General features: G+C 52.1%; 9 protein-coding genes across 9 annotated transcripts; 4 read left to right on the forward strand and 5 right to left on the reverse strand.

Annotated features, from left to right (window-relative positions):
- Positions 1 to 488: 488 nt before the first annotated feature.
- Positions 489 to 5,965, forward strand: ACHE_50235S (formin sepA; the record flags this gene model as incomplete). Its single annotated transcript, XM_043279928.1, has 3 exons — positions 489 to 1,669; positions 1,724 to 5,108; positions 5,162 to 5,965. 3 exons carry the CDS (start codon positions 489 to 491, stop codon positions 5,963 to 5,965), a joined length of 5,370 nt encoding a protein of 1,789 aa, XP_043137559.1.
- Positions 5,966 to 6,665: 700 nt separating this feature from the next.
- Positions 6,666 to 8,602, forward strand: MSS1 (tRNA modification GTPase; the record flags this gene model as incomplete). The annotated part of the gene is made up of 3 exons (XM_043279929.1): positions 6,666 to 6,953; positions 7,017 to 8,533; positions 8,584 to 8,602. The coding sequence occupies 3 exons, from the start codon at positions 6,666 to 6,668 to the stop codon at positions 8,600 to 8,602; spliced, it is 1,824 nt and encodes a 607-aa protein (XP_043137560.1).
- Positions 8,603 to 8,813: 211 nt separating this feature from the next.
- On the reverse strand, positions 8,814 to 9,552 carry ACHE_50237A (putative C2H2 finger domain protein; the record flags this gene model as incomplete). The annotated part of the gene is made up of 2 exons (XM_043279931.1): positions 8,814 to 9,158; positions 9,250 to 9,552. 2 exons carry the CDS (start codon positions 9,550 to 9,552, stop codon positions 8,814 to 8,816), a joined length of 648 nt encoding a protein of 215 aa, XP_043137561.1.
- Positions 9,553 to 9,765: 213 nt separating this feature from the next.
- On the reverse strand, positions 9,766 to 13,153 carry ACHE_50238A (ankyrin repeat protein; the record flags this gene model as incomplete). Its single annotated transcript, XM_043279932.1, has 2 exons — positions 9,766 to 12,646; positions 12,705 to 13,153. The coding sequence occupies 2 exons, from the start codon at positions 13,151 to 13,153 to the stop codon at positions 9,766 to 9,768; spliced, it is 3,330 nt and encodes a 1,109-aa protein (XP_043137562.1).
- Positions 13,154 to 13,798: 645 nt separating this feature from the next.
- lysF (homoaconitase LysF) lies at positions 13,799 to 16,177 on the reverse strand (the record flags this gene model as incomplete). The annotated part of the gene is made up of 2 exons (XM_043279933.1): positions 13,799 to 16,117; positions 16,172 to 16,177. 2 exons carry the CDS (start codon positions 16,175 to 16,177, stop codon positions 13,799 to 13,801), a joined length of 2,325 nt encoding a protein of 774 aa, XP_043137563.1.
- Positions 16,178 to 16,826: 649 nt separating this feature from the next.
- SER1 (O-phospho-L-serine:2-oxoglutarate transaminase) lies at positions 16,827 to 18,217 on the forward strand (the record flags this gene model as incomplete). Its single annotated transcript, XM_043279934.1, has 2 exons — positions 16,827 to 17,591; positions 17,648 to 18,217. 2 exons carry the CDS (start codon positions 16,827 to 16,829, stop codon positions 18,215 to 18,217), a joined length of 1,335 nt encoding a protein of 444 aa, XP_043137564.1.
- A 180-nt stretch (positions 18,218 to 18,397) lies between these two features.
- Positions 18,398 to 19,552, reverse strand: CYC2 (cytochrome b5 reductase family protein; the record flags this gene model as incomplete). Its single annotated transcript, XM_043279935.1, has 1 exon — positions 18,398 to 19,552. The coding sequence occupies one exon, from the start codon at positions 19,550 to 19,552 to the stop codon at positions 18,398 to 18,400; it is 1,155 nt and encodes a 384-aa protein (XP_043137565.1).
- Positions 19,553 to 19,945: 393 nt separating this feature from the next.
- On the forward strand, positions 19,946 to 21,840 carry ACHE_50242S (putative amino acid transporter; the record flags this gene model as incomplete). Its single annotated transcript, XM_043279936.1, has 2 exons — positions 19,946 to 20,971; positions 21,028 to 21,840. The coding sequence occupies 2 exons, from the start codon at positions 19,946 to 19,948 to the stop codon at positions 21,838 to 21,840; spliced, it is 1,839 nt and encodes a 612-aa protein (XP_043137566.1).
- A 251-nt stretch (positions 21,841 to 22,091) lies between these two features.
- On the reverse strand, positions 22,092 to 23,943 carry ACHE_50243A (glycoside hydrolase family 32 protein; the record flags this gene model as incomplete). Its single annotated transcript, XM_043279937.1, has 2 exons — positions 22,092 to 22,435; positions 22,491 to 23,943. 2 exons carry the CDS (start codon positions 23,941 to 23,943, stop codon positions 22,092 to 22,094), a joined length of 1,797 nt encoding a protein of 598 aa, XP_043137567.1.
- Positions 23,944 to 24,455: the final 512 nt, after the last annotated feature.

Below are 24,455 nucleotides of genomic sequence, written 5' to 3' on the forward strand. Positions count from 1 at the left end.
AAACGATTCAAAGCGTCGCCTGAAGAAAGAAAGAAGAAGATTTGCATGATCCGCTTGGGCTCTGTGTTTGGTTCGTCGTGAGCCGGACCAGTGCGAGTTTACAGCGCTACGACTATTTACAATACCCTGGACTGATCGTCCCTGTCGTCTTTCCCCGTCCCCTTTGTGGGAGTACATACATTCAGATACAACAGTATATACAGTGACAGTGAGAAAAGAGGAATTGGTTTGATTGGATTTTTTTTACACACCCCCCTTTTCCCTTTGCCTATCCTCCTTTCGCGCTCTTTTCGCTATCGTTTCGCTCTCTTTCTTCTACCGTTGCTCCGCAACGACCTAAGACAGGATTCAGCTTCTTGAAAAGGTTGAATTAAAGTCGAAGTGTCCGTCGTTAATCTACTTACTTGATCCATCCGCTACTTTACGAATCTAAAGGGTAGAATTAGAGCTCATGCTTCTCCCGCGGTCCTCCAGCGACGCTCGTCAAGATGCCATCTTCCACGTCCGCACCTGATAAATCAAGACAAACCTCGGCGGGAAAATCATTCTTTGGAAGGAAACTGCACAAGGAGAAGCCGGTAGAGATTCGCCATGAGAGCAGCAGCACCAGCAGTCTGGGCGATCTGGAGAATCTCGCGCCGCCAGGGAGTGCCGCCGGTTCTCGTTCATCACGGCATTCGAATAAACGCACTTCCGTCCAATCTATCGATCATAACCCTTACGATCTCGATGCTAGCGGTATCGCGCCCACGGCTGGCGTGATCACGTCCATTCCTTTTGAAAGCACTCCCTCCGATACCCGTAATCCGATTCCCGTGGATTATCTGTCCAATGCGTCGCCGCGGAGAGAACCGTCGCCTCACCATTTGGCGAAAGGTGGTGGGGATTTCCATCAGTATCCGGTGTTTAATCCCTCCGCAGCTCACGTGCAGAATTATTATTCCCATCCCACCGGTCCTCGTCCTCCGCCGCATGCTTCGAATATGACTATGAGTGGAAGTTCAACGGGCGATAAGGGTCCGCGGTATCAGCAGTGGGGGAGACCGGGCAGTTCGGCCACAAATGCGCCATTCAGTCACAATTCCTCCTCGACTTTCGATTCGTCCCAGAACTCCCGCCTCTCGCTCGATCAGATGAGTCTTCATTCGTCCGTTTCGTCAAACACACGAGGATCAAACTATTTCTCCGCTGACGGTTCAAACCGCACGATTACAACATCGCACTCCGATCGAAATAACCTCACGCCCAGTGGGAGTTCAAGCCGGTTATCGACCGTGTCAACTGCGACTACCGGACCCCCGCCGATCGTCCCAGAACAATACCTTGCTCGACCTCGAGATGACCGTATAGTGGATCAGCTGTTTTTGGAGTTGATGCAGAAGCGAGGTTGGCAGAACCTTCCGGAGCAGGCGAAACGGCAGATGTTGGCATACCCAGCTTCGAAGAAATGGACTCTTGTACACCAGGATCGTTTAACAGAGTTACAAGGCGAACAGAAGCGGAGGCAAAATGCCCGGCAGACTCATGGTCACGATGGGCCTGTGGGGATTCTGGAACGGGCTGATGAAGAGGGAAGCCCGGAGTGGTATGTGAAGAAAGTAATGGATGATACGATTACGTCCAAGCAACTCGCGAGTTTGAGTGTCAGTCTGCGAACACAGCCGATTAGGTAAGTTTCTTGCATCTAATTTTGATATTTGATATGGTGCTAACAATTCCACAGCTGGGTTAGGGCATTTGTCGAAGCACAAGGTCAAATTGCATTGACAAATGTGCTCATCAAGATTAACCGGAGGAAGGCTTCTGGGCCTGTTCCTGCGCCTCCGACTGGTGATAAAGATTTGGACCGCGAATATGATATTGTCAAATGTTTGAAGGCACTGATGAACAACAAGTATGGTGCAGATGATGCTCTCGCGCACCAGCAAGTCATAATCGCCCTCGTTAGCTCTCTGTTGTCACCCCGGTTGAACACAAGGAAGCTGGTCAGCGAAGTCCTGACCTTCCTTTGCCATTGGGGCGAGGGCGAGGGCCACTTGAAGGTCCTCCAAGCAATGGACCATGTCAAGAACTACCAAGGTGAAACGGGCCGCTTTGACGCCTGGATGCGGATCGTCGAGGTTACGATAGACGGCCGTGGTAAAATGGGTAGTTTGGTCGGTGCCAGCGAGGAGTATCGGAGTGGAGGTATTGGAATGGAGAACCTGCTCATGGAATATGCCGTTTCGACTATGATCCTTATAAACATGATGGTGGATGCGCCGGAGAATGACCTTCAGCTTCGATGTCACATTAGGGCCCAGTTCATCTCATGTGGCATCAAGCGTCTGTTAACGAAAATGGAGGGCTTCCAGTATGAGGTGATCGACAAGCAGATTGAGCGATTCAGGGAGAATGAAGCCATCGACTACGAAGATCTCCTTCAGCGTGAAGGCAGCAGCGTCAAGGACAGCATCGAGGGCGAGGTCAAAGACATGTCCGACCCGATGCAAATTACCGATGCCATCGCCTCTAGAATCAACGGAAGCCGGGCGCACGACTACTTCCTCTCGGCCATGCAGCATATGCTGCTGATCCGCGAGAACTCTGGCGAGGATGGTCTGCGGATGTTCCAGCTCGTGGATGCGATGATGAGCTATGTCGCCATGGACCGGCGGTTGCCCGATTTGGACTTCCGGCAAGGGTTAACGTTTACCGTGCAGAGTCTTTTGGATCGTCTCCACACAGATGAAGAGGCTCGACAGGTGTACGATGAATCGCTGGAAGCCCGGCAGATTGCCGAAGCAGCAATTGCAGAGCGTGATGAGATGAAAGCGCAGGTGGAGCTGGGAGCTGATGGTCTGGTCAAAAAGCTGCAGAAGCAGATTGATGAGCAGACGAGCATCATCGAGTTGCAGGCTAGGCAAAACGAATCTATCAAGGCGGAGATTGCCGATGTGCAGCGGCTGCGTGCCCAGGAGTTGCAGCGCAATGAACTCGAGACCCGTGAACTGTATCTCATGCTTCGTGACGCCCAGGACATCGCCGCGTCGAATGCGAAGAAGAATAACGTCGCGGAAACGGATCCGGTTCAGATGAGAGGTATCATGGACCGTGATCAACTGCTGGGGAGATTGGAGAGACAGCTGGAGCGGACGAAGACCCAATTCAAGTTGGAAGGTAGGGTTTGGGGCCAGCATGGACCGTCTGACCGTCTGCGTGAGTTACGTGAGCAGATGGACGGAGAGGCCGAACCCAGCGACGATTTTGAGGAGCAGGCTCGTCTGAACCTGGACAGCAATGCTTTAGGATCCGTGCATCGCAAGAGAAGCCATGTTGGTTTGACGAACGAAGCGGACGAGAAAGGGCAGCCGATCTATGTCCCGCGGCCCCGGATGGACCCTACGCAGGCGACTGGTCTGCTTGGAGAAATCGCTTCCAAGGTTCCCAAGATTGATGCGGATGTTCCTGGAGCGGTGGACGAGGAGGCTACTCCTAAGCCGCCTACAGGACCCGAAGACGAAGTCGCTACCGAGGAAGCTAAGGCCGATCTCGAGGGCACAACACCAGACAAGGCCAAAGCTGCTGCTCCCCCTCCCTCGCCGCCACCGCCGCCGCCGCCGCCGCCGCCGCCGCCAGGTGGTGCGGTTGGTATACCTCCTCCTCCCCCCCCTCCTCCACCACCGCCGCCGGGTGGTGCAGGTATCCCCCCCCCTCCTCCGCCTCCTCCACCTCCAGGTATGGCTGGGGTGCCTCCGCCGCCGCCGCCGCCGCCGCCGCCAGGTATGGCCGGCGCAATGCCTCCACCACCTCCACCACCGCCTGGTATGAAGTTTGGAGCACCTCCGCCGCCTCCACCGCCTGGTGCTGGCTTCGGAGGCTGGAGGGCCAATTACATGGCTTCTCAGGGTGTCCCTGGCGCTACAACTGGTATGATGCCGACGATCCGACCTAAGAAGAAGCTCAAGGCTCTGCACTGGGACAAGGTGGATGCTCCGCAGGTCACGGTGTGGGCGTCGCATGCTCCGACACCGGAGGACCGAGAGGAAAAGTATACGGAGCTGGCCAAGAAGGGTGTGTTGGATGAGGTTGAGCGGCTGTTCATGGCGAAGGAGACCAAGATCTTCGGACGCAGTAACGCGGCTAAGCAGCGCAAGGACAAGAAGCAGATTATCTCTAATGAGTTGTCGAAGACGTTCCAGATCGCCATGGCCAAGTATTCTCAATACCCGCCTGATGATATTGTGCGTATGATTATTCATTGTGACGCGGAGATTCTGGATAACATGGTCGTTATGGAGTTCCTGCAGAGAGACGAGATGTGCACGATTCCTGAGAACATTTCCAAGTTGATGGCGCCGTATAGCAAGGACTGGACCGGTCCTGATGCCGCCAGTTCCGACCGGGAGCAGGATCCTAGCGAGCTTACAAGAGAGGATCAGATCTACTTGGCTACTGCTTTCGAGTTGCATCATTACTGGAAGGCTAGGATGCGTGCGCTTGCTCTGACGCGGTCGTTTGAGCCGGACTACGAGCACATTTCGGCCAAGCTTCAGGATGTGGTCAAGGTTAGCGAGTCGCTACGTGATTCGGTGTCTTTGATGAACGTCCTCGGATTGATTCTTGATATTGGTAACTTCATGAACGACGCCAACAAGCAAGCTCAAGGATTCAAACTGGGTTCTCTCGCGCGTTTGGGTATGGTCAAGGATGACAAGAACGAGACCACCTTCGCCGACCTGGTCGAGCGTATCGTCCGTAACCAGTACCCCGAATGGGAAGGTTTCGCCGACGATATCAGCGGCGTCGTTAACCTCCAGAAGCTCAACGTTGACCAACTCCGCCAGGACGCCAAGAAGTACATCGACAACATCAAGAACGTCCAGGCTTCCTTGGACGCGGGTAACCTGAGTGATCCGAAGAAGTTCCACCCGCAGGACCGTGTTAGTCAAGTCGTGCAGCGGAGTATGAAGGATGCTAGGCGGAAGGCGGAGCAGATGCAGTTGTATCTAGAGGAGATGGCGAAGACGTATAATGATATCATGGTGTTTTATGGAGAGGACAGTGCGGATGAGAACGCGAGACGGGATTTCTTTGCCAAGTTGGCTACGTTCGTGATGGAGTGGAAGGTGAGTTTTCTGTCACTGTTTGTGTTTGGATTCGTGCTAACGTGAACTTCTAGAAATCCCGGGAGAAGAACATGACCCTGGAAGAAAGCAGGAGACGCACGGAGGCGTCGCTGGCTCGCAAGCGTATGAACATGAACACTGCTCTTGCGAATGGTGCCGGTACTGCTACCGAGGCGCCCAACTCGCCTGCTACTAGCGGTGCAATGGACTCGCTATTGGAGAAGCTGCGTGCTGCTGCTCCTCAAGCCAGAGATCAACGTGACCGTCGTCGCCGTGCCAGATTAAAGGAACGACACAATGTCCGCGTTGCGTCGGGACAACAGATCCCCGAGAATTTTGGAGCGGAAGAGGGCACGGAGGCAAACGAGGCCGAGAGCAATACCGGCCAGGCCAAGGATGATGACGGCGCCAGTGCCGCAGAGTCTGGGATGTTGAGTCCGCCTGGCCAGGATGCCGATCGTGGCGCTAGTCCTGAGCCTCAGTCTGAGAGCGAAGACGTCGCCGACCGCGCTGCAAGTATGCTTCAAGGCTTGCGAGACAATTCAGGGGATGCCGAGCGCTCGCGAAGACGGCGAGAGAGTGCCGAGGAAGAACGACGCAAACGCCGGATGAGACGACGCAATGGTCCCACCAGCGGCAGCAAGGATAGCGGTGATGGCACTGGCGGTTTATCATCTGTCAAGGAGCCAGAGTCAATGTCTCCTCCGGGAACGGCGGATTCGAACAATACAGATGATGCTGGCTCGCAGCCGCCGTCGACGCCGGCGATTGTTGTCTCGCCGAATGATGATGACCAGCATGATCGGTCGCCTGATGATAGTCGGCCGAGCAGTAAGCGGGATTCGGAGCCTGAGTGATTTTTTTTTTCTTTTCCCCCTTTCTTTTTGAAACATTTTACCTTTTTCTTCTCTTTCTTTTACATTTCATCTACTGGTAATGTTTGATTGATACACCAACTGATGTCGTCTCGGAATCCCCTTTTCTACTACGTCGCTCAGTGTATAATATTTCTTTTTCTTTCTTCCGACCGATTTCTAGCCTTGATCTTCCCTTTTTGTTTCTCTTATTTTGTTTTTCGCCGGTACCCCTTGTGCATTTTTTCTTTAACCGTTCATTCTCATTCCCTTTCTTAACATTTCACATCATACGGTTTCCTATCCTGTCTCCATTTCCTGTACATAATGCCTTATCTGACCATAGCTATGTGTTTGTCTCTGTGTCTCCTGTCTGTTCTGTTTCTATATCCGCATGTTGTTGTCGTCTTGCATCCTGTCGTGGTGGATATCTTGACTTGTCTGGTATGGCAGTGTATGTGTCTCTTTGAAACGCAGGCGTGACGAAGCGATGCATTGTTGGTAAATCTCCATGCATTTGACTGTTTGGTCTTGGGTTTCTCTACTTGATATAGCATGAGTTAACAGATAGATTGTGCTTCATTACTGTACCTGTTTGTAGTGCAAGCCCTTATCAGATAAGATAAACTCTCCACGTGACAATCTCCTCAAATCTCCGGCCTCCGAAAAGATCTCCTCCCATCGTCCATTGTCATCCTTGCGTATGCGCCTGTCTCTGTCTCCGAATCTCCGGTGGGCAATCCGCTTTCGCCCATCATGGAATACTCGTTATACGTCTGTAGCGGCTTTGCGTAGTCACTGTCAACCTATCTTGCGCTCCGCTGTGCCTATACCAGCATCACCGGCACCGCCGGCGAACCGGAGATGGTTTTCGGCTTCTCGTCCGGCGCGATTTAGTATTGACGCTGATTCGACTATCTACGCTTTGTCGACGGCATCAGGTCGCGCCGCGATTGCGGTGGTGAGGATTTCGGGAAATGCGTGTGTAGAGGTAAGTCTGGCTGCGAGTGGTGTGGTGTACTGAGGATTCTGCTAACGTAGTGGATACGGATAGGTATACAAAGCCCTATGTCCGAATAAACCTCTTCCGAAACCACGGCTCGCCGCTCTACGAACGCTTTACGAACCGGGAAACAACACAGACAATGTGTTAGATGCCGGGGCTTTGGTGCTACACTTCCCCGCCCCCAAGACAGTCACGGGCGAGGATGTCCTGGAATTCCATGTACACGGCGGACCGGCAATCGTCAAGTCTGTTCTTGGGGCGATAGGAGGCTTAAATCGCACCGATAATATAATCCGCTACGCCGAACCGGGCGAATTCACTCGCCGCGCATTTATGAATGATCGTCTTGACCTGCCTCAGATCGAAGCACTTGGTGAAACCCTCGTCGCTGATACGGAGCAGCAGCGTCGTCTTGCTGTGCGGGGTGCGAATGATACGTTGTCGAAACGATACGAACAATGGCGGCATCAGCTGCTATATGCGCGCGGGGAACTCGAGGCTCTGATTGATTTTGCGGAGGATCAGCATTTTGATGAGTCGGCTGGAGAGTTGCTTTCGTCTGTTGCGGGACAGGTTCGCGTGCTTGTGTCGCAGATCGGGTTCCATATACAGAATGCGTCAAAGGGCGAGCTGCTACGGAATGGTATCCGCATTGCACTCTTGGGCGCCCCGAACGCGGGAAAGAGCTCGTTGTTGAATCGGGTTGTCGGGAAGGAGGCTGCGATTGTCAGTACCGAGGAAGGGACGACGAGGGATATTGTCGATGTTGGTGTTGATTTGGGAGGATGGTATTGTAAACTCGGGGATATGGCCGGCATTCGCTCAGAGGCTGGGTCTGGGGATACGGCTGTGACGATTGGGGCGGTGGAGAAGGAGGGGATAAGACGGGCGAGAGAGAGGGCGTTGGAGTCGGATGTGGTGATTGTGGTTGCATCGTTGGATGAGAGTGGTCGGTTAGCTGTTGAGCGGGAGGTCATCGACGCTACGCGCGATTGCATTGAGGATGGGAAATGTATCCTCATCGTGATCAACAAATGTGATCGTCTCCAACCGAGCGAACGAACCATATTCGCTCAAATCCCACCAACCCTGCTTGAGAAAGTCACTACACTCTTCCCATCCGTCCCTCAAAACCGCATCTTCGGTATATCCTGCCAGGAAGCTCAAGGCCTATTACCATCGTCACTAGAACAGAACGCAGACCCCGGAAACCTCCAGATCTTCCTCCGCGGCCTCATCAGCACATTGGAAGAAATCGCCTCACCCCTGGGAATCGAAGGAGACGATAACGGCCAATACGACCATTCATACTGGAAGGATTCGCTGGGCGTGACGCACCGCCAAAGCTCGAATCTGAAACGGTGTAAGCAGCATCTTGATGACTTTCTGGCACAAACGGCGGAGCCAGGTTCGAATAGCGGTGGTTATGGCGGTCTTCTGGGTGAGGAGGTCGATATCGTAACGGCTGCTGAGAATTTACGATTCGCGGCTGATGCGCTTGCGAAGATTACGGGGAAGGGGGAGAGTGGGGATGTAGAGGATGTGTTGGGGGTTGTTTTTGAGAAGTATGTTTTTCCAGCCCCAGTTGTATGGTTTGCGTGACTGACTTGATCAGGTTCTGTGTTGGGAAGTAATTGTTTCCAATGCTCAGAACTCAGATTCTACTCGCATATAGGGACTTATTGTCAGGGCTTCGATCTCCATGAATTCATAATAGCAAACACAGCAAATCTCTACGCCATACATTAACACAAATACCAACACCATATGCTATGCACCCCACACGTACCCAATACGCCCCCTTACTCCATCTCACTATGCACAAACAAAAACCGTCCAACAGTCCTACACATTCTTAGCAATAAACTTCTTCAACTTCCCCAAACAACTCCCCTTCCCCGCCAACTCCCTACACGCCGGCGTCGTCTCTACATGCTGAAACAAACCCGACAACAACCGATACTCCCTATGGCACCGCGGACAGAAAAAAGAACACGCATCCTTGGTCGACGTGAAGTACTTGCGCGCCTGGTAACAGATTTCTGCCAGCGTATTGACTTGAACGAAATCTGTGCCGCCGGGGCAGTTGCCTGCTTCCAGGTGGATGAGCATGGCTGAGAAGGAGGGGAAGTGCTTTTTGCATGAGGCGCTGTGGCATTTCAGGGTGCGGGGGTCGTGGATGCGGCGGTGCTGGTTCAGCTACATTAGTACAAGGACAGATCATGGAAATTGATCATTGGTAGATATTGAAACAAGCCTGGAAACAGGAACGGAAGCTCACCATGCGCAGGTTATTCTCATTCGCAAAATACCGATCACACAGTCCGCAGCGGTTATGGAATTCGGTATCGTGCGTCTCGAACTCATCGTACGTGTTGTACCATGTTCCACACAGTTTGCACGCGTAGTGCGCATCCTGGAGGTGCTTGATAAGGGCATTATTGCTGGTGAAGTCTGCCTTGAAGCCGCAGAAGACGCAGATGTGGTGCCGTTTGGAGAACCAAGTGTGGTGGTTTCTGGAGGCTGTGGAGCGGAAGTCGCGATTGCAACGTGTGCAGGTGGCGTCTCGTGTATCTGCGCTCATGGTGGGTTTGGGGGGATTAGTGTTGTTTGTGTGAAAGAAGAGAGGAGGGGATTGGGAGAGGTGAATCTAAGGCGGGGCTTAAATTGATAGATCGCGTACCTCTTTTAGTCTCCGACTCCGCAGTCCCGTGGATTACTCGCGGGTCGGGGAACAGTGAATATCATTGTCATTAGGCTAACTATAACTGGAAAAACTAATGGTATATAAAATTGTTCATGCTGGCAGTTCATAAACCATGTTAGGAGTGTCGCTCCTCTCTGGTGCTGTGTATACAGTAGTCATTGATGATGTCTCAGACCGTTCATTATCATCGTTATTGTTCCTAGAGGGCTCATTTCGAAGGAGGTCGAGTAACCGTCGCGACATGTCTTGTGTATCGTCAGCTAGCACAGAAACTGGGGTTGGCTGAGGAGAGACGAAAGAAGGAGTGCCTCCAAGACCAGGGTCAGACAAGGGTTGCTGTGTTCTAGCACTTCCTCCAGAACTGCCCCTGGGAACCGTCGCTTGAGCCTGCATACTATTAAACCACGGGTTGGTAGTAGCACTCACAGCCCGAGGCTGAGGTTGCTGAATAAAGACCGGCTCTTGCATATGCACATGACTCGGTTGCGAGACCCGTCCACGCTCTCTCATCCCAGTTACAGGGCCCTGAATGCCTGTTGTTGCCCACCAATCCGTCTCCTGGTCACGCACTTCTCCGCGCATCTGATCTGGTGTAACGGATCTACTATTCGGCAGCCCTTGTTCCAAAGTACCGGGGAGTTCCTGGGGGGAAGTTCTGTCCTCATTGATAGCAACATTGCGGGCCCCGTTTTGCGAGGAGGGCAAAACCAGCTTGAACGGTTTATAGGCTGCGGGTGCTGCAGGTGGGAGTGGTAAGTCCCTTGGGACAGGTGCTGGAGCGGATTCAATTGAGAGGGGACCTCGCTGGGCTTGACCTAGTAACTCCCGCACCTTCTTTTTCCGTTCCTCTGGAATCATCACATGGGGTGCGAATCCGATGTTGTCTGCTGTGAGTTCAGGGTCAAGACCGGCATTGCTCGACGCGGGACTGTTAATCAGCAAAAGCTGGAGAACATCAGGATGTCCATGGTAAGCCGCGTAACGAGCTGGTTGCCACCCCGTCTCATCGCTTCGTGAAATAGACGCCCCGTGCTGAAGAAGCAGAGACACCACTGGCAAATGACCACCCATGGCCGCCAGACATAGCGGCGAATCCTCGTGCAGCCGGTTTCCAAACTTCTGGTATAACGATGAGCCTCGATTAAGGATGTTTTGGACTGCGGCTGCATGGCCCTGGCGACATGCGACGCAGAGGGCTCTGTCTCCCAGTGCGTCTCGAGCATCGAGTGATGCACCTTTGTCACAAAGCAGATTGAGTAGCGCCATCGAGCCACCTGCGGCCGCGATATGCACTGGTGTTCGTTGATCTCCGCCAGTTTGCGCCTCGATATCAGAACCGGCAGTTAACAGTAATCTCGTGATTTCTACATTGTTGGCGATGCATGCATAGTGCAGCGGCGTGAGGCCCGAATCACATCGTGCTTCGAGGGACACATCCTCCTTGCGAAGAAGTAACTCAACCACGGCAAATTGCGAATTCATGACACTGAGGTGCAGAGCAGTACGTCCGGCGATGTTGGTCATTGCTGATAGCCCTTTCTTCTGGTCAAGTAGACTAACAATCTCCGTGTGGCCATTGAAAGCAGCCCAGTGTAGGGATGTCATTCCTGCTTCGTCGATGCATCGCGAAGAAGCCTTTTTCTTCAGCAGAAGCTCAACTGCTGATAACTTGCCCATTGCCGCGGCGCAAATGAGCGGTGTCCTCTTATCGCTCCCTGGCGCGTTGATATTCATCTTGCTATTGAGCAGTGTCTCAATAGCATCTAAATGACATTCTTCGCAGGCATAATGCAGGGCCGTCATCAACGCAGCGTCTTTTGCTTCCAAATCCGCACCTTGAGAGATGAGAAGTTCGATGATTTCCTTATCTCCCCGCTTCGCTGCAGCATGGACAGCGGTCATCTGGTTATCCGCCCTGGAATTCACCTTGGCGTGCATCGCAAGCAACATCCGCGTGGCATCAAGTTGGCCATGGTCAGCAGCTACCCAAAGAGCAGTTCTGCCGTGGGTGTTTCGAGCTTCAACATCCACATTTTCAACAAGGAGAAGTTCGAGGACTCCGACATGACCACGCGATGCAGCAAGATGCAGTGCTGTAGAGCCTGATCCGTCTGCGACGTCAAGTCGTGCATTGTTCTGAATCAGCAGATCCACAACTTCCTCATTGCCGCAATGCGCAGCTACCATGAGTGCGTTTCGTCGTGAAGCAATGTGCCGGGCTTCAATGTCGTGGTTGCTCTGAATCAGTCGTTCAACTTCAATTCGAGCTCCTGCCTGAGCTGCTTTGACAATCAACGGCGCAGAGGCACCGTTGGCAGTTTTGAGATCAATACTGATGTTGAAGTCACGTCCGCGACTTCTTCCACCCACTGAATCAATCGCTGTACCAGAAGCTCGCGGTTTGACCGAGCCAGATGTACTTATGCGACGCAGAAACGAGCGGACCTTTTCACTTCTCGATCCTGACGAGCGAGTTCCCAAGGACGTGGGCGTTGAGTCCGACTGCCACCGCCGAACGTCAATTTGGTTCAATGCCCAAGTGTTGGGTCTGATGGGGACGGTCTTTCTGCGAACAAAATCTGAGGACACAGATTTGTGGGGATGAATTGGCAATGGCTGCTGTATCGAAGGTGGTCTCGAAGGGATAGACGCATTGGGCGTGTTCGCCATGCCTGTTGAATAGCCTTCGTCTGTGGGTTCGCTATAAGCAGCGATGGATAGCTGTTCTGATCTTGAGCGCACATGTCGAAGAGCATGTTGATAGGCCGGCGAAGCCATCACCGTATCGTCGAAGTCAAAGACCGTCTCACCAACGGACGACTGGACAACACTTAATGAAGAGGTAGCGGCATGAGAATTGGCATATTGACTTCGACGACTTCGAAGAGTTGCAGTATCCTCAGCAGCTTTTCGGATTATCTGACGGTTCTCGACCTTCCGTAGCAATTGAACCTGTTCAGACGACGTGCGACTAGCATTTGTTGTAAATCATCAGCTCTAAATAAACACAAAAAACCGACACAGCTCACCATTGACAAGCCTGCAGCAACAACTGCAGCGCCAAAACCTGCGCATGCAACCGGTCCTGATGATCCCTCATAATCCCCTCATTCCAAACAGCCCTCGCCCTGACCCGGAACCCAACTACGGTCCCCTCCTCCGTCCCTTGAGCCAAGGCAGCGACTTCCCTAGAAAGAACGTCCATGATAACTGAACAGCCCTCCAGGGCCACATTCAACCCCTCATCACCATCGTTGAACACCGGCGAGAGCGAATCGCGTGAATTGAACTGTGCCCAGTCGCCTAGCTGAATGAGCGCAGATCTGATCGTTCTCAATTCTCCGATTAGCGACCAGATGGTAAGGTCTGCGTTTTCAAATTTCCCGCGTAGAGTTGTGAGGCTTTGGGCGGTCTGTAGGGCGATTTGGGCGATTTGGAAGGCGCCGGAAACCAACCCGAATGCTGAGACCGGGTCCATTGTTGGTGGCCTTGTGGGATTGATCGTTATTCAATGGCTCATTCGACAGGATTGTTATAAAGGAAGAGAAAAGACAAAGTCAATGGGAAGAGGATTCACTGGGGGCCACCAAGTCAGCAAGTGGGGGAATTGACATGGCGACGTCGACGAGGCTGAGAATGAGAATGACGGACTTTCTTCGTGCAGGTACAGCCTCTTTTCTGCGGTTTTAGACGAATCCTTCCGCCTGAAAATGTCTCGTTTGGTTGCTGTTGGCGAGTTGAATCGTAGAGATCGTCTCGCACTGCCACACCTGGCGGAGTAACAAATGCGCTGTATGCAAATATGAACAAAAGTAACGGAGCGCATATCAAAAAACCCAGAGAATATGATAAACACACAAAATGAATTGGAACTATATACCCATAATCCAAACCCTCATCCTTTTCTCTGTACAAATTCATCCCATAGTCGTATTATAGACAAAAGAAGAAAACCCAAACTCTATAAGGCAAAAAAAGACATCATAATGCAAATCTCAACTCCTCTCCATACAGTGCCGGCAAGGAAGAAAGTCGGAGGGCATATGTAAAGAAAACCTGGGTATAATGCAAACGCCACGGATCCGAATGAGCTCGTCGAGGTCCAGCCGTGAACTTTTCATGTCTATGCTCCAATAGCATTCTTGACCCATTTCTCTAAACCGCCCTTGGCAATAATCTCTTGCACGTTCGGCGGGAGTTCACCGACCTTGTGCGTCCACTTGGGTCCATTCTCACCCTCCTGGATCTCCAAGCGGCTTCTGCGGACATCCCAAGTCAAAGTCCAGCCAGTCCGGCGGGTGAGAGCCTTGTCGGAGTTGAAGGATTCCCGAAGACGGCTGATCAGACGGGGAACTTCCAGACCCATCAGGGCATTGTTGATGCTGTTTCTGGAGAAGATGTTACCAAAACTTCCGGAGACAACAAGCGGAATGCGCTTAGCCAGCAGAGCGGTGGCAGCCTGTTCTCTGGAGCTACCGCATCCGAAATTGAACCCGGTAACCAGGATGTCACCGGCCCTGGCGACCGAGGCGAACTGTCGGTCGTAGTTTTCCATGCACACCTGGGCCATGGTCTCCTCGGAAACGTTGTCCTGGTAGGTGTACTTGCCGGGGTAGATACCGTCGGTGTTGATGTTGTCACCATCACAGAAGACAATTTCTCCCGAGACACGCTCAGGAAAGCCAGGATACACTTCCGTGAGAGAGTCATCATCGGCTTCAGCCTCAGCACCCGCTTCAGGAGTGAACTGCTTCTCTCCGTCGGCAACAAGGTCATCAATCTGACCGATCACCTTTTCGAGGGCTTCCTCAGCGGTAAGCATCCGCTCTTCCTCACGGATACCATCGCCCTCGCCGCGCACAACGCCAGTCCATCCCTCGGGGGTCTTGTACCAGCCGGGTCCGCTGAGCTTTCCACTCAGGGCACTGGCGGCAACAACTTCAGGGCTACCAAGGTAAGCCTTGGCGTCGGTGCTGCCCATGCGTCCCTTGAAATTACGGTTGGACGCACTGATACCAACCTCACCGGGTTCAAGCAATCCAGTACCAAGACCAATGCAGGGTCCGCAGCCAGCAGGGAGAGTAGTAGCGCCAGCCTCCAGCAAGATCTGCCAGTCACCCGTTTCTTCGGCAGCCAGCTGCTCCGGAATCGATGCGGCGGCAATGTAGAACTTCACGCCCTCCGCGATCTTGGGGACCTGTCCGCCATTCTTCTCCGCGGCCTCTCTGAACACCTTGGCGGCGGAGGCGATATCGGAGGCTCTCGAGTTAGTGCATGACACAAGGTAAGCCTTGTTGACTGGGATATTCTGTGCCTCCAAGTCACCAAGGGCGGTGGCAACCTTGACGGAATTGGGACCAGAGACGTAAGGAGTGAGGGTGGAAAGGTCAAGGAAGAGCTCCTTGGCATATTTCGCGCCCTTGTCGGCCGTCATGGGGTTGGAGAATAGTTGATCGAGGATAGGGTGCGTGAAATGCTGAGCAGCCAAGGTTTTGTAAGGACCGTCGGAAAGACCCATGGCGGCTGTAGTGGCCTTGCCCTTCAACCAACCCTTCAAAACATTGTCAATTGGGAACAAACCAGACAGAGCTCCCCACTCGGTGGTCATGTTGGCGATGGTCAACCGGGAGTCCACAGTCAAGCTGTTCATGGTCTCTTCCGAGCCAGTGAACTCAATCGCATGGTTCAAGACGTCGTCCTTGTCGAATAGACCGCAAAGTGCAACAATGATATCCTTACCAGTCACACCCGGGGGCAGAACACCCGTCAGGTTGACTCTGGCAACCGGGGGAATCTGCCACCACGTCTTACCAGTAGCCCAGATACTGGCACCGTCGGTTCTGACAATCGGGGTACCCAAGCAGCCGACACCACCGTACATGTTGCTGTGACTGTCCGAGGCCACCACGAGCGAACCCGGAAACGCAAATCCGTCCTCGACCATAATTTGGTGTCCGATACCACGTCCGGCAGGGTAGAACTCAACACCATGCTGCTTGGCAAACTCCTCAATCTGGCGATACTTTTGTAGGTTCTTGTCCGACTTGTTCTGCACATCGTGGTCGAGGGTCATGACAATCTGGTTCGGGTCGTGCAACTTGGAAGCCCCAATGGACATGAACTTGAGCGCAACGGGCCATGAATTGTCATGGGTCATGCAGCGGTGCGGCGAGATGGTCACATAGTCACCGGATTTGACGAACTTGTCCTTGGCCAACCCGACGGAGTACTTCTGGACGATCTTCTCAGTAAGGGTTTGTGGCACGGCTCTCGATGTCTGGAGAGACGAGTAAACGGCCGCGGAGGCAGGGTCGTTCAGCTGGGACTCAAAGACTTCCTGGAAGTAGAATCTCGACGACGCAAAGGCACGGCGCTGGAAGTTATTCGGCACCGGGCAGCGCAAGATCGCTCTTCCCGAGCCGCCGGAGGCCATCAATCGTGACTGCAAGAAGTTGTCAGCGAGGGTCAATTGAACAGATATCGGATCAGCACTTACAGTCATACTGCCGGCGTTGAACTCGACCTCGACTTCAAATCTTCCTGGACCGTGAATGGGCAAAAAAAAAAAATAAAAATTAGAGAAATCACCAGGCTCTGGCAAATAAAAACCCCGGCATTTTCCATTACAACCGATTAGTCATTTGGAAAATTTGTGACAAACAGCACAAACATGCCGAGACTCCGCTATCGGAGGATCACGTGCGTGTCGCGTGAACTATGAGGAGCTGGTATTAGAAAGAAACGAGATGTCATACAGTGCATGATAATAACACAGAATGGCTCAATTGATTGATATTGAGCAATTGAATGTATATGTTTCACTTCAATCCAGTTTTTCTAGCCAGGATAAAGACTCAACCGCCATCGCATACCGTAACATGGCGGGGTATGACTCAAGGTACTCAATAGGAAAATGAAGGGCTGGGGGAAAAAAAAGGAGAATTAAAGCATTGAAATCATATCAATTAGAATTATCTATAAATAAGAATGTAGAGTCTCTTCTAATATTGCGCAGTGTCTTCAATCGCATGACTGTATGAATCACACCGGCGGCCCCGCCGAGTCTGTATAACCTCTCACACTTTTTCTTCCCTTCCCTTTCTCTTTCTCTCCCTCCAATTCATTTCTTCCAACTAAAGCTTTCAGTTACCATGCCTACCAGACAAGAAGTCGCCTACTTCGGAGCCGGTCCTGCACCGCTCCCAACCTCAGTCGTCGAGGCTGGCGCACAAGCTTTCGTCAACTACAACGACTCCGGCCTGGGTCTCGGAGAGATCTCGCACCGTTCCCCCACCGCGAACAAGATCCTCGAGGACACGAAAACGAACCTGAGCACTCTTCTGGACATCCCCGATAACTATGAGATCCTGTTCATGCAGGCTGGTGGTAGCGGCGAGTTCAGCGCGGTTGTGCAGAACCTTGTCTCTGTGTGGGTTGAGCGCAGACGGCGCAAGGCTGAGGCTGATGTTTTGGCGGCGAACCCCAGTGAGGATAAGGCGCAGGTTGAGGAGCTAGTCTTCGAGAGAGTGCAGAAGGAGGTCGAGGAAGAATTGAAGCTCGACTACCTTGTCACTGGAAGCTGGTCGTTGAAGGCGTCGCAGGAGGCTGTGCGGTTGGTCGGATCGAAGTATGTCAATGTTGCTCTCGATGCGCGCAAGGCCAATGATGGCAAGTTCGGTAGCATTCCCGGCGAGGAGTCGTGGTCTCTGACCCCGACCAAGCGCGATGGTGGTAAGGGATCCGCCTTTGTCTACTTCTGCGACAATGAGACTGTCGACGGTGTGGAGTTCCAGGACTTCCCCAAATCGCTGGAGTCGCAAAGTGGTGATGAGGAGGATGAGCGGATTGTTGTTGCAGACATGAGCTCCAACTTCATTAGCAGAAAGGTCGATGTCAGCAAGTACTCAGTCATCTTTGTAAGTGGCCTTCAAGCACGACATCTCTGAAGCGATACTAATACCAGAGGGTATAGGGCGGCGCTCAAAAGAACATCGGTGTTACCGGTATTACCATCGTTATCATCAAGAAATCCCTTCTTCCCCCGCAAATCGCAACGCCGCCAGCAGCCTTTCTCCACCGTCTGAACATCGGAGGTCTTCCAGGCCCCGTGGTGTTTGACTACGCCACCATCGCCAAGAACAACTCCCTCTACAACACCCTTCCCATCTTCAACCTGTGGATCGCCGGCCAGGTAATGTCCGACCTCGTCAATGCATACGGCGCAAAGAAGGTCTCTGGCCAGGAAGAGGTTTCCAACCACAAGGCCAACCTTATCTACGGCGTGCTGGACAAGTACCCACAGGTGTACCGCGTTGTCCCTGACAAGAGCATCCGCAGCAGAATGAACATCTGCTTTCGTGTTCACGGCGGGGATGCTGAGAAGGAGAAGGAGTTCCTTGCTGGGGCTGACAAGCGCATGCTCCAGGGTCTGAAGGGTCATCGCAGCGTCGGTGGTATGCGGGCCAGTAACTACAATGCGGTTTCTGTGGAGAACGTCGAGAAGCTGGCCAAGTATCTCGAGGATTATGCCACCGGACAGTAGGTGCATAAACAAAATGGACCAAAAAGGATACCTTGCGTGAGAATCCGCAGGTAAGATATCGGAACAATCAACATCCAAGGGTGAGAGGTTTTGTTCATTCAACATAACGCCCAAAATTCTATACAGTGCATGGGGAAAAGGAGTTTGTTATAATACATATTTGGACGGCCTACCAAGCTATCACAGCTTCCATGTGGCCCAGTCTTTTAGATCGAGTTCACTAATAATTCCTCGAAGAGGGCCCTGGACTTCCGTTCCTTGCGCCCAGAGTTTTGGTCCTGCCATATAGCTAATGAAACCTTCAGGTCCGGAGATGAGGATCATCCTGTTTTTAGGGAGGCGAGACCCATTTGTGGGTGTAATATTAGTGAAGTCCAAGATATCCTTTTTCTTTATGAACGTCTTTTCCTCGTCAACAAAATAGTCCACAGTCACTTGTCCTGGGTATTGCGACTTGAGAGCTTCTAGCTCACGAACCACAAGCGACTGAGCAGCCGAGTGCTTTTGCACATCTGGGACCGAGCTGGGACTTGCTGGTGCCCTAGGGCCAAAGAACCAGAACCGTCGAGTCTTCTGAGGCTTGGCGCTGGTATCGTTCACACCTCCTGCACAATCCTCTCGCCTCCGGTTTGCCCATAATATATGTATCCTTGGTTTGCGCGTCTCATCCGTCCGGCGCAGAAGTGTATGACCGGCCTGTAGAGCCGGCGCGATGCCTGTCCCACCAGCAATGAACAGAATCTCCTGGGTCTGTTTTGGGATCTTGTATTCGATTTTAGGTCCCCGCATCTCAACCAGAGAGCCTATGCCCAAGCCATGTAGATACCGCGACATCTCGCCAAAAGCGTCTTTTCGGATAAAGAACCGTAGCACTTCCTCGTCCTGGTTGTCCGCCGTCGTGGCCGGTAAAGGGGTGTAATCTCTACCAATCTGCAGCTGCGGCTGCTTGAACATCACGCTCCATACTCCGGTCTGCCATGCTGCTTCGTAGACGGTCGAGTTTAGATCCGGTTTCGATGGTTTGAGAGTGAAGATACTCCCCGTCGAGGATACGGGTTCTTTCGCGATTAAGGTGTACTTGGTGAAGGCGAAAGGATTCAATGCCGAGGGTCCATCTTGCTGCGACTTTCGAATATATGCACCAATTCCTGCTGCTGCGACACCCACGACGGCCAATTTCACCCAGAGTTGTTGTTTCGGAGGGGTTGATTCGGAGGATACGGAAGAGGATGAGGATGAAGCATGGCGATTCCAAGACCGGGAGACGAATTTTCCCCTGGTCGAGAGGGGCGAACAGAATGGATGCAAGCTCTGACCGAGTATTCGAGGCTTCATAGAGAAGGCGCGGCAATTTATTCTATAATTATTAGAACTTCCTCCATAATTCTTCCCCGATAATTGACGCTTCCCATTTAGTGATGGCGCTAACCCGATTGGGTCACGGCCCCCTGGGCGGCGATCATCGCTGAGGCTTTCAAACACCAGAATAGAAACTGCAATAAAAAGACCACTTTTGGACCGAATTAGAAGACCCCGGCTTATTGCGACATTGTGGATTCTGCGCTGGGCATATCTGTATTCACCTTCTTCTCTTCTCTCGCTTCTCTTTTTTGTCTTGCCTCTGTCAATGGCGGTCTTTCAACTCTGAATTGCCCGCCCTGTCGTCCTCTCTCCCTTGATTGACTCGAACTACGTGAAAACCTGTCGATTTGTCTACACATATTCATAATGGCCTCGTCTCGACCAGGCAGATCGAATTCCATCAATGCGCCCCGTGATTCCCTAGAACTCGCCTCTCTTGCGTCCTCTTCCCCAGACACCACCGCCAGATCTTCCCGCTCCTCTTCTCCCTCCGGTATATCGTCCTCGCGCAAGCTCTCGCTCGAAGAACAAGATCCGCTAGGTGATTTCTCACATGGCGATCCGGAATCCGGGTATGGGAGATCGGGTGGACGGTCGTATTCCATATCCTCGGCCTTCGATTTCGGGAGGACGCTGTTTCCGCTTTCCTCCACGGCAGCTGGGGGGTATGCTCCGATAGGCGCGCCATCGACGTTAGATCGAGAAGGGGTAGCGGATGGGTCATTGGAGAGACATAAGACGCTTACGTATCTAAATGGGCTGTCGTTGGTGGTTGGTGTGATTATTGGCTCGGGAATTTTCTCGTCTCCTAGCCAGGTTAATGCGAATGCTGGGTCTCCGGGTGCGTCACTCATCGCATGGGTTGTGGCGGGTGTGTTGGCGTGGACTGGTGCAGCTAGTTACGCTGAGTTGGGAGGCGCAATTCCTCTGAATGGCGGGTCGCAGGTATATTTGTCCAAGATCTTTGGAGAATTGGCTGGTTTCCTCTTCACGTGGTGTGCGGTTTTGGTGCTTAAACCAGGAAGTGCAGCCATTATCGCGATTGTCTTCGGAGAATACGTTGTGCGGGCCGTTGTCGGTGCGAATGTCGAGCAGGTTAATCCCTGGATCGGTAAGGGTGTCGCCTTTGGTGGTGTCTTTGTCGTGATTCTGGTGAATTGCATCTCTACGAAAGTGGCTACTCGTGTCGGTGACATTTTCATGATCTTCAAGTTCATCGCCTTAATTGGGATTACTGTCACTGGAATTGTGGTGGCTATCACGGGTGTTTCGTCTAGTGGAAGTGCGAGTGATGAGTGGAAATCTGGCTGGTTCCAGGGTACCAACTCTGACATTTCTGGCTGGGCTGTTGCTTTGTATGCTGGTCTCTGGGCGTTCGATGGTTGGGATAACGTGAGTTTGATCCAAGACGATAATAACCAGGTCTACATGCTGACTGATATGCAAAGACAAACTACGTGACAGGCGAATTCAAACGTCCCAACCGTGATATCCCACGCGTGATCCATACAGCCATGCCATTGGTAATCCTCTGCTACCTAATGGCAAACGTCTCATATTTCCTAGTTCTACCGCACTCGACCATCGAAGCAAGCAACGCCATCGCCGTCGAGTTCGGCGAGCAAGTCTTCGGAACAGCTGGAGCCATTGTCCTAGCCCTAGTGGTCTCCATAAGCTGCATCGGCGCCCTCAACGCAACAACCTTCACAAGTGGCCGCCTAGTCTACATCGCCGGAAAAGAAGGCTACCTCCCAGCCCTTTTCGGCAAACTAGGCGCCTGCGGCTACTCCTCAGCCACTTCTTCACCACCCCTCAATAACCGCTTGCATCGTCGTCTCTGTCGCTTCTTTGGCGATGCCTCGACAATTGGCCGCACTCCAGTCTACGCAATGGCACTCAACGGTGCTCTAATCGTCATCTACATCATCCTCGGCGAATTCAAGACCCTAGTCACCTTTTACGGTGTCGCAGGGTACACATTCTACTTCCTTACGGTTCTTGGCTTGATCGTTCTGCGCATTCGTGAACCATACCTGGAACGCCCGTATAAAACATGGATCTCGACACCGATTATCTTCTGCTGCGTTAGTCTTTTCTTGCTTAGCCGGGCTGTTATCTCAGAGCCGCTGCAGACGTTGATCGTAGTGGCGTTTATCATTATCGGCGTGCCGGTATATTACTGGCGTATCTACCAGCGGGATGGAAGACTGCCGTTTTCTTCTGGGTGGAAATTCAACTGGAAGTTCTGGAAGGAGAGGTGATAAGTTTCCTTTGTTTTTCGTTTTCCTTGGTGAATGCCACGCATGATGAATTGAAACTGATACCCATGCATATGTATAATCTGGGGTTACCGGGGGTAACCAAATGAAAGCTGGGCTTAACTTTTGTCCCTAATATTGTCTTTATAGATGCGGTTTCTACGATTGATGTCGGGAATGTGGGGGTATGGCATGGCATACATAACAGTGTATAGATTCATTAATCTTAATTTCGTAACTCATGATACTCGATTTTAGTGCATTACACCCAATCCATCCCACACATCTGCGCGTGAGAGCGTGGTGTTCGCATCGCCAAAGAATCGTACACCAGTACAATGATCGTTCAACGGATAAACTCTAGTCGAGACAACCGTTCGCTCGTTCACGAAGATCTCTAGCACGCTCATATCGAAGTACGCGTGTATGCGCAGCGGTTCTTCGCTTTCTGTACCTGTTTCTGGGTCGAAGGTGGTGAAGAGAGTGTGGGGAGCTTTTTCGGGAGCGTAATTGATATTGGAGTCGGGAATAGGGTTGGGGCGGTTGATCTGGAAGGTTTCGGTGGATGGGGCCCAGGTGAGAGTTGTGTAGTTCGAATCTAATATGAGTTAGTTAAAAGGAAAATGGATAGAAGAGAGTCTAGGAAGACGTACCATCGTGGTCAATCTCCACGCCAACGCTCGTACATTGGCTCCCAACGGCGAACTCAGCATCTAGTTCCCATTTTGATGTCGTCAAGGGTAATGTGAATCCTTCCGGCTTCAATTCCAAACCACCAATTTGTCTCCTGCATGCATTCGCTCGAAGCTTCTCAACTCTCGGATCAGACTGCACGCCCAACGTTCGAATAGTATAAGTCCCAGTCTCTGCATCTTCCTCCATTTCAATAGACGTAATCGACTTTAACTCAGATTGACGCGCCCTCTTAACACGGCGTAATGTCGTCAAGCTCATAACCCTTGGAAGAGAAATAAGCCCACTCCAGCCCTGCGGATGACGAAGGGCATCTGGTAGATCTTCCTCCATGATCCATCCGTAAACGATTTTCCTGCCCGTGACGGGATCATAGAAGGCATTGGCGGCGTAGAAACAGCCGTGGTCGAAGATTCCGGCGAATCCATATGTTGCAAATGCGTCTGATGTGCTTCTTCGTCCATGGCGAGGGTTAACAGACATCCAGAGCTGTCCTCGGGGTACCCGTTTCGGCTGGTGACCAGTTTCCTTGCACCCTTCTGTCCCCATTACAAAGAAATCTCTCGAAGTCCCTTCATCATCAGATAAAGTCGCCAGCGTCGCAACCTCCCAGTTTACACCAAAATCACCAGACCACCTCGATGGCCGGAAATTCAGTCCAACATTAACCAACGGCCCAATGTACTTCCATTCCCGCAAATCCTTGGGGTTAACAGAGTACACAAACACAGTCGGAGTCTCTGCAGCAATACCTCCGGAGATGAATCCATAGAGGTCACTGTTTGACCCGCTGCACATTGTCGGCCACGAACAGATATACGGATCCCTCCAACCAGTCACGTTCACATTTTCCGGTGGGCCTGGTAGTATCGGATTGCAGTCTTGTCGTTTCCACGTTTTCCCTCCATCTCGCGAGACTGCCATACTGAGTGTCTCGCAACCGGTCTTATACGGCAAACTGTAATGAATCGGAAGATGTCCCACAGACGTGTACAAGTATGTAAGCGCACCAGAATTTCCATGGATATCGGTAGACCACAAACATCCTGTGAAAACACCGCAGCGGTCATATTCAGTAGAAGGCGTTAAACACGGAACCAGCGATGTCTCCCACTCAATGAGATCCCGGGAGACAGAGTGACCCCAGGACACATTACCCCAGTCGTTTTCTTTCGGGTTCCATTGGAAGGATAGATGGTAGAGTCCGGTTGTGGGATCGTACCCTAGACCGCAGGGGTCGTTTAGCCAGCCATGAGGAGCTGTTAGGTGAAATGTTGGTCGCCAGGCGGGTTTGGTTGTTCCTTGGTGCTTGGACTTGTCCTGATAAGCTGTCCTGTTATGTCGATATGGTTGTGTATGCGTCTCATGAATTCCCCGTTTGTCCGCACTTTGCGCTCTTGTGAGGACAGCCATATTAATCTTGTTCCGGCTAACAGACTTGTGCCAGGATTAGAAAGAATTGACCGCAAAAAGATTTTTGATGCAGTAAGCTGCAGAAGTCAGCAAGTGAGCGAATCCAGCCATTATAGAAAGAAAGACACGCCATAGTCGTTATTTTTTGAGATCCTCGGGGAAACCCCGGGTGCCAGGGCATATCTGCAGTGATTCGCAATTGGGTTTATCTCCGAGGAGCGTCAGATCAGTAGCCCTGTGGTTATCTATCCGAAGCTTAGCCATATTATGACCTCCTTGTTCTGAGCCGGAAGTTGTTCGGAAGCAACGTAAACGGCCACTATGGATAAATCACGGGAGATTGTCGGGGAAATTGCGCCACTGGACATAAGGGTTGTTCTTCTCCGGCAAGCCGAAAATAGAGATGCTTGATACATGGACTCGTATTCGCACTAGAAACTCGTTAGGGATTTTTCCTGATCTGGAAAGAATTGACTTTCGGCATTGTGACCGGCAAGTGCAATTGGGATCTG

This window comes from Aspergillus chevalieri, chromosome 5 (assembly GCF_016861735.1).
Source record: "Aspergillus chevalieri M1 DNA, chromosome 5, nearly complete sequence".
NCBI lineage: Eukaryota > Fungi > Ascomycota > Eurotiomycetes > Eurotiales > Aspergillaceae > Aspergillus > Aspergillus chevalieri.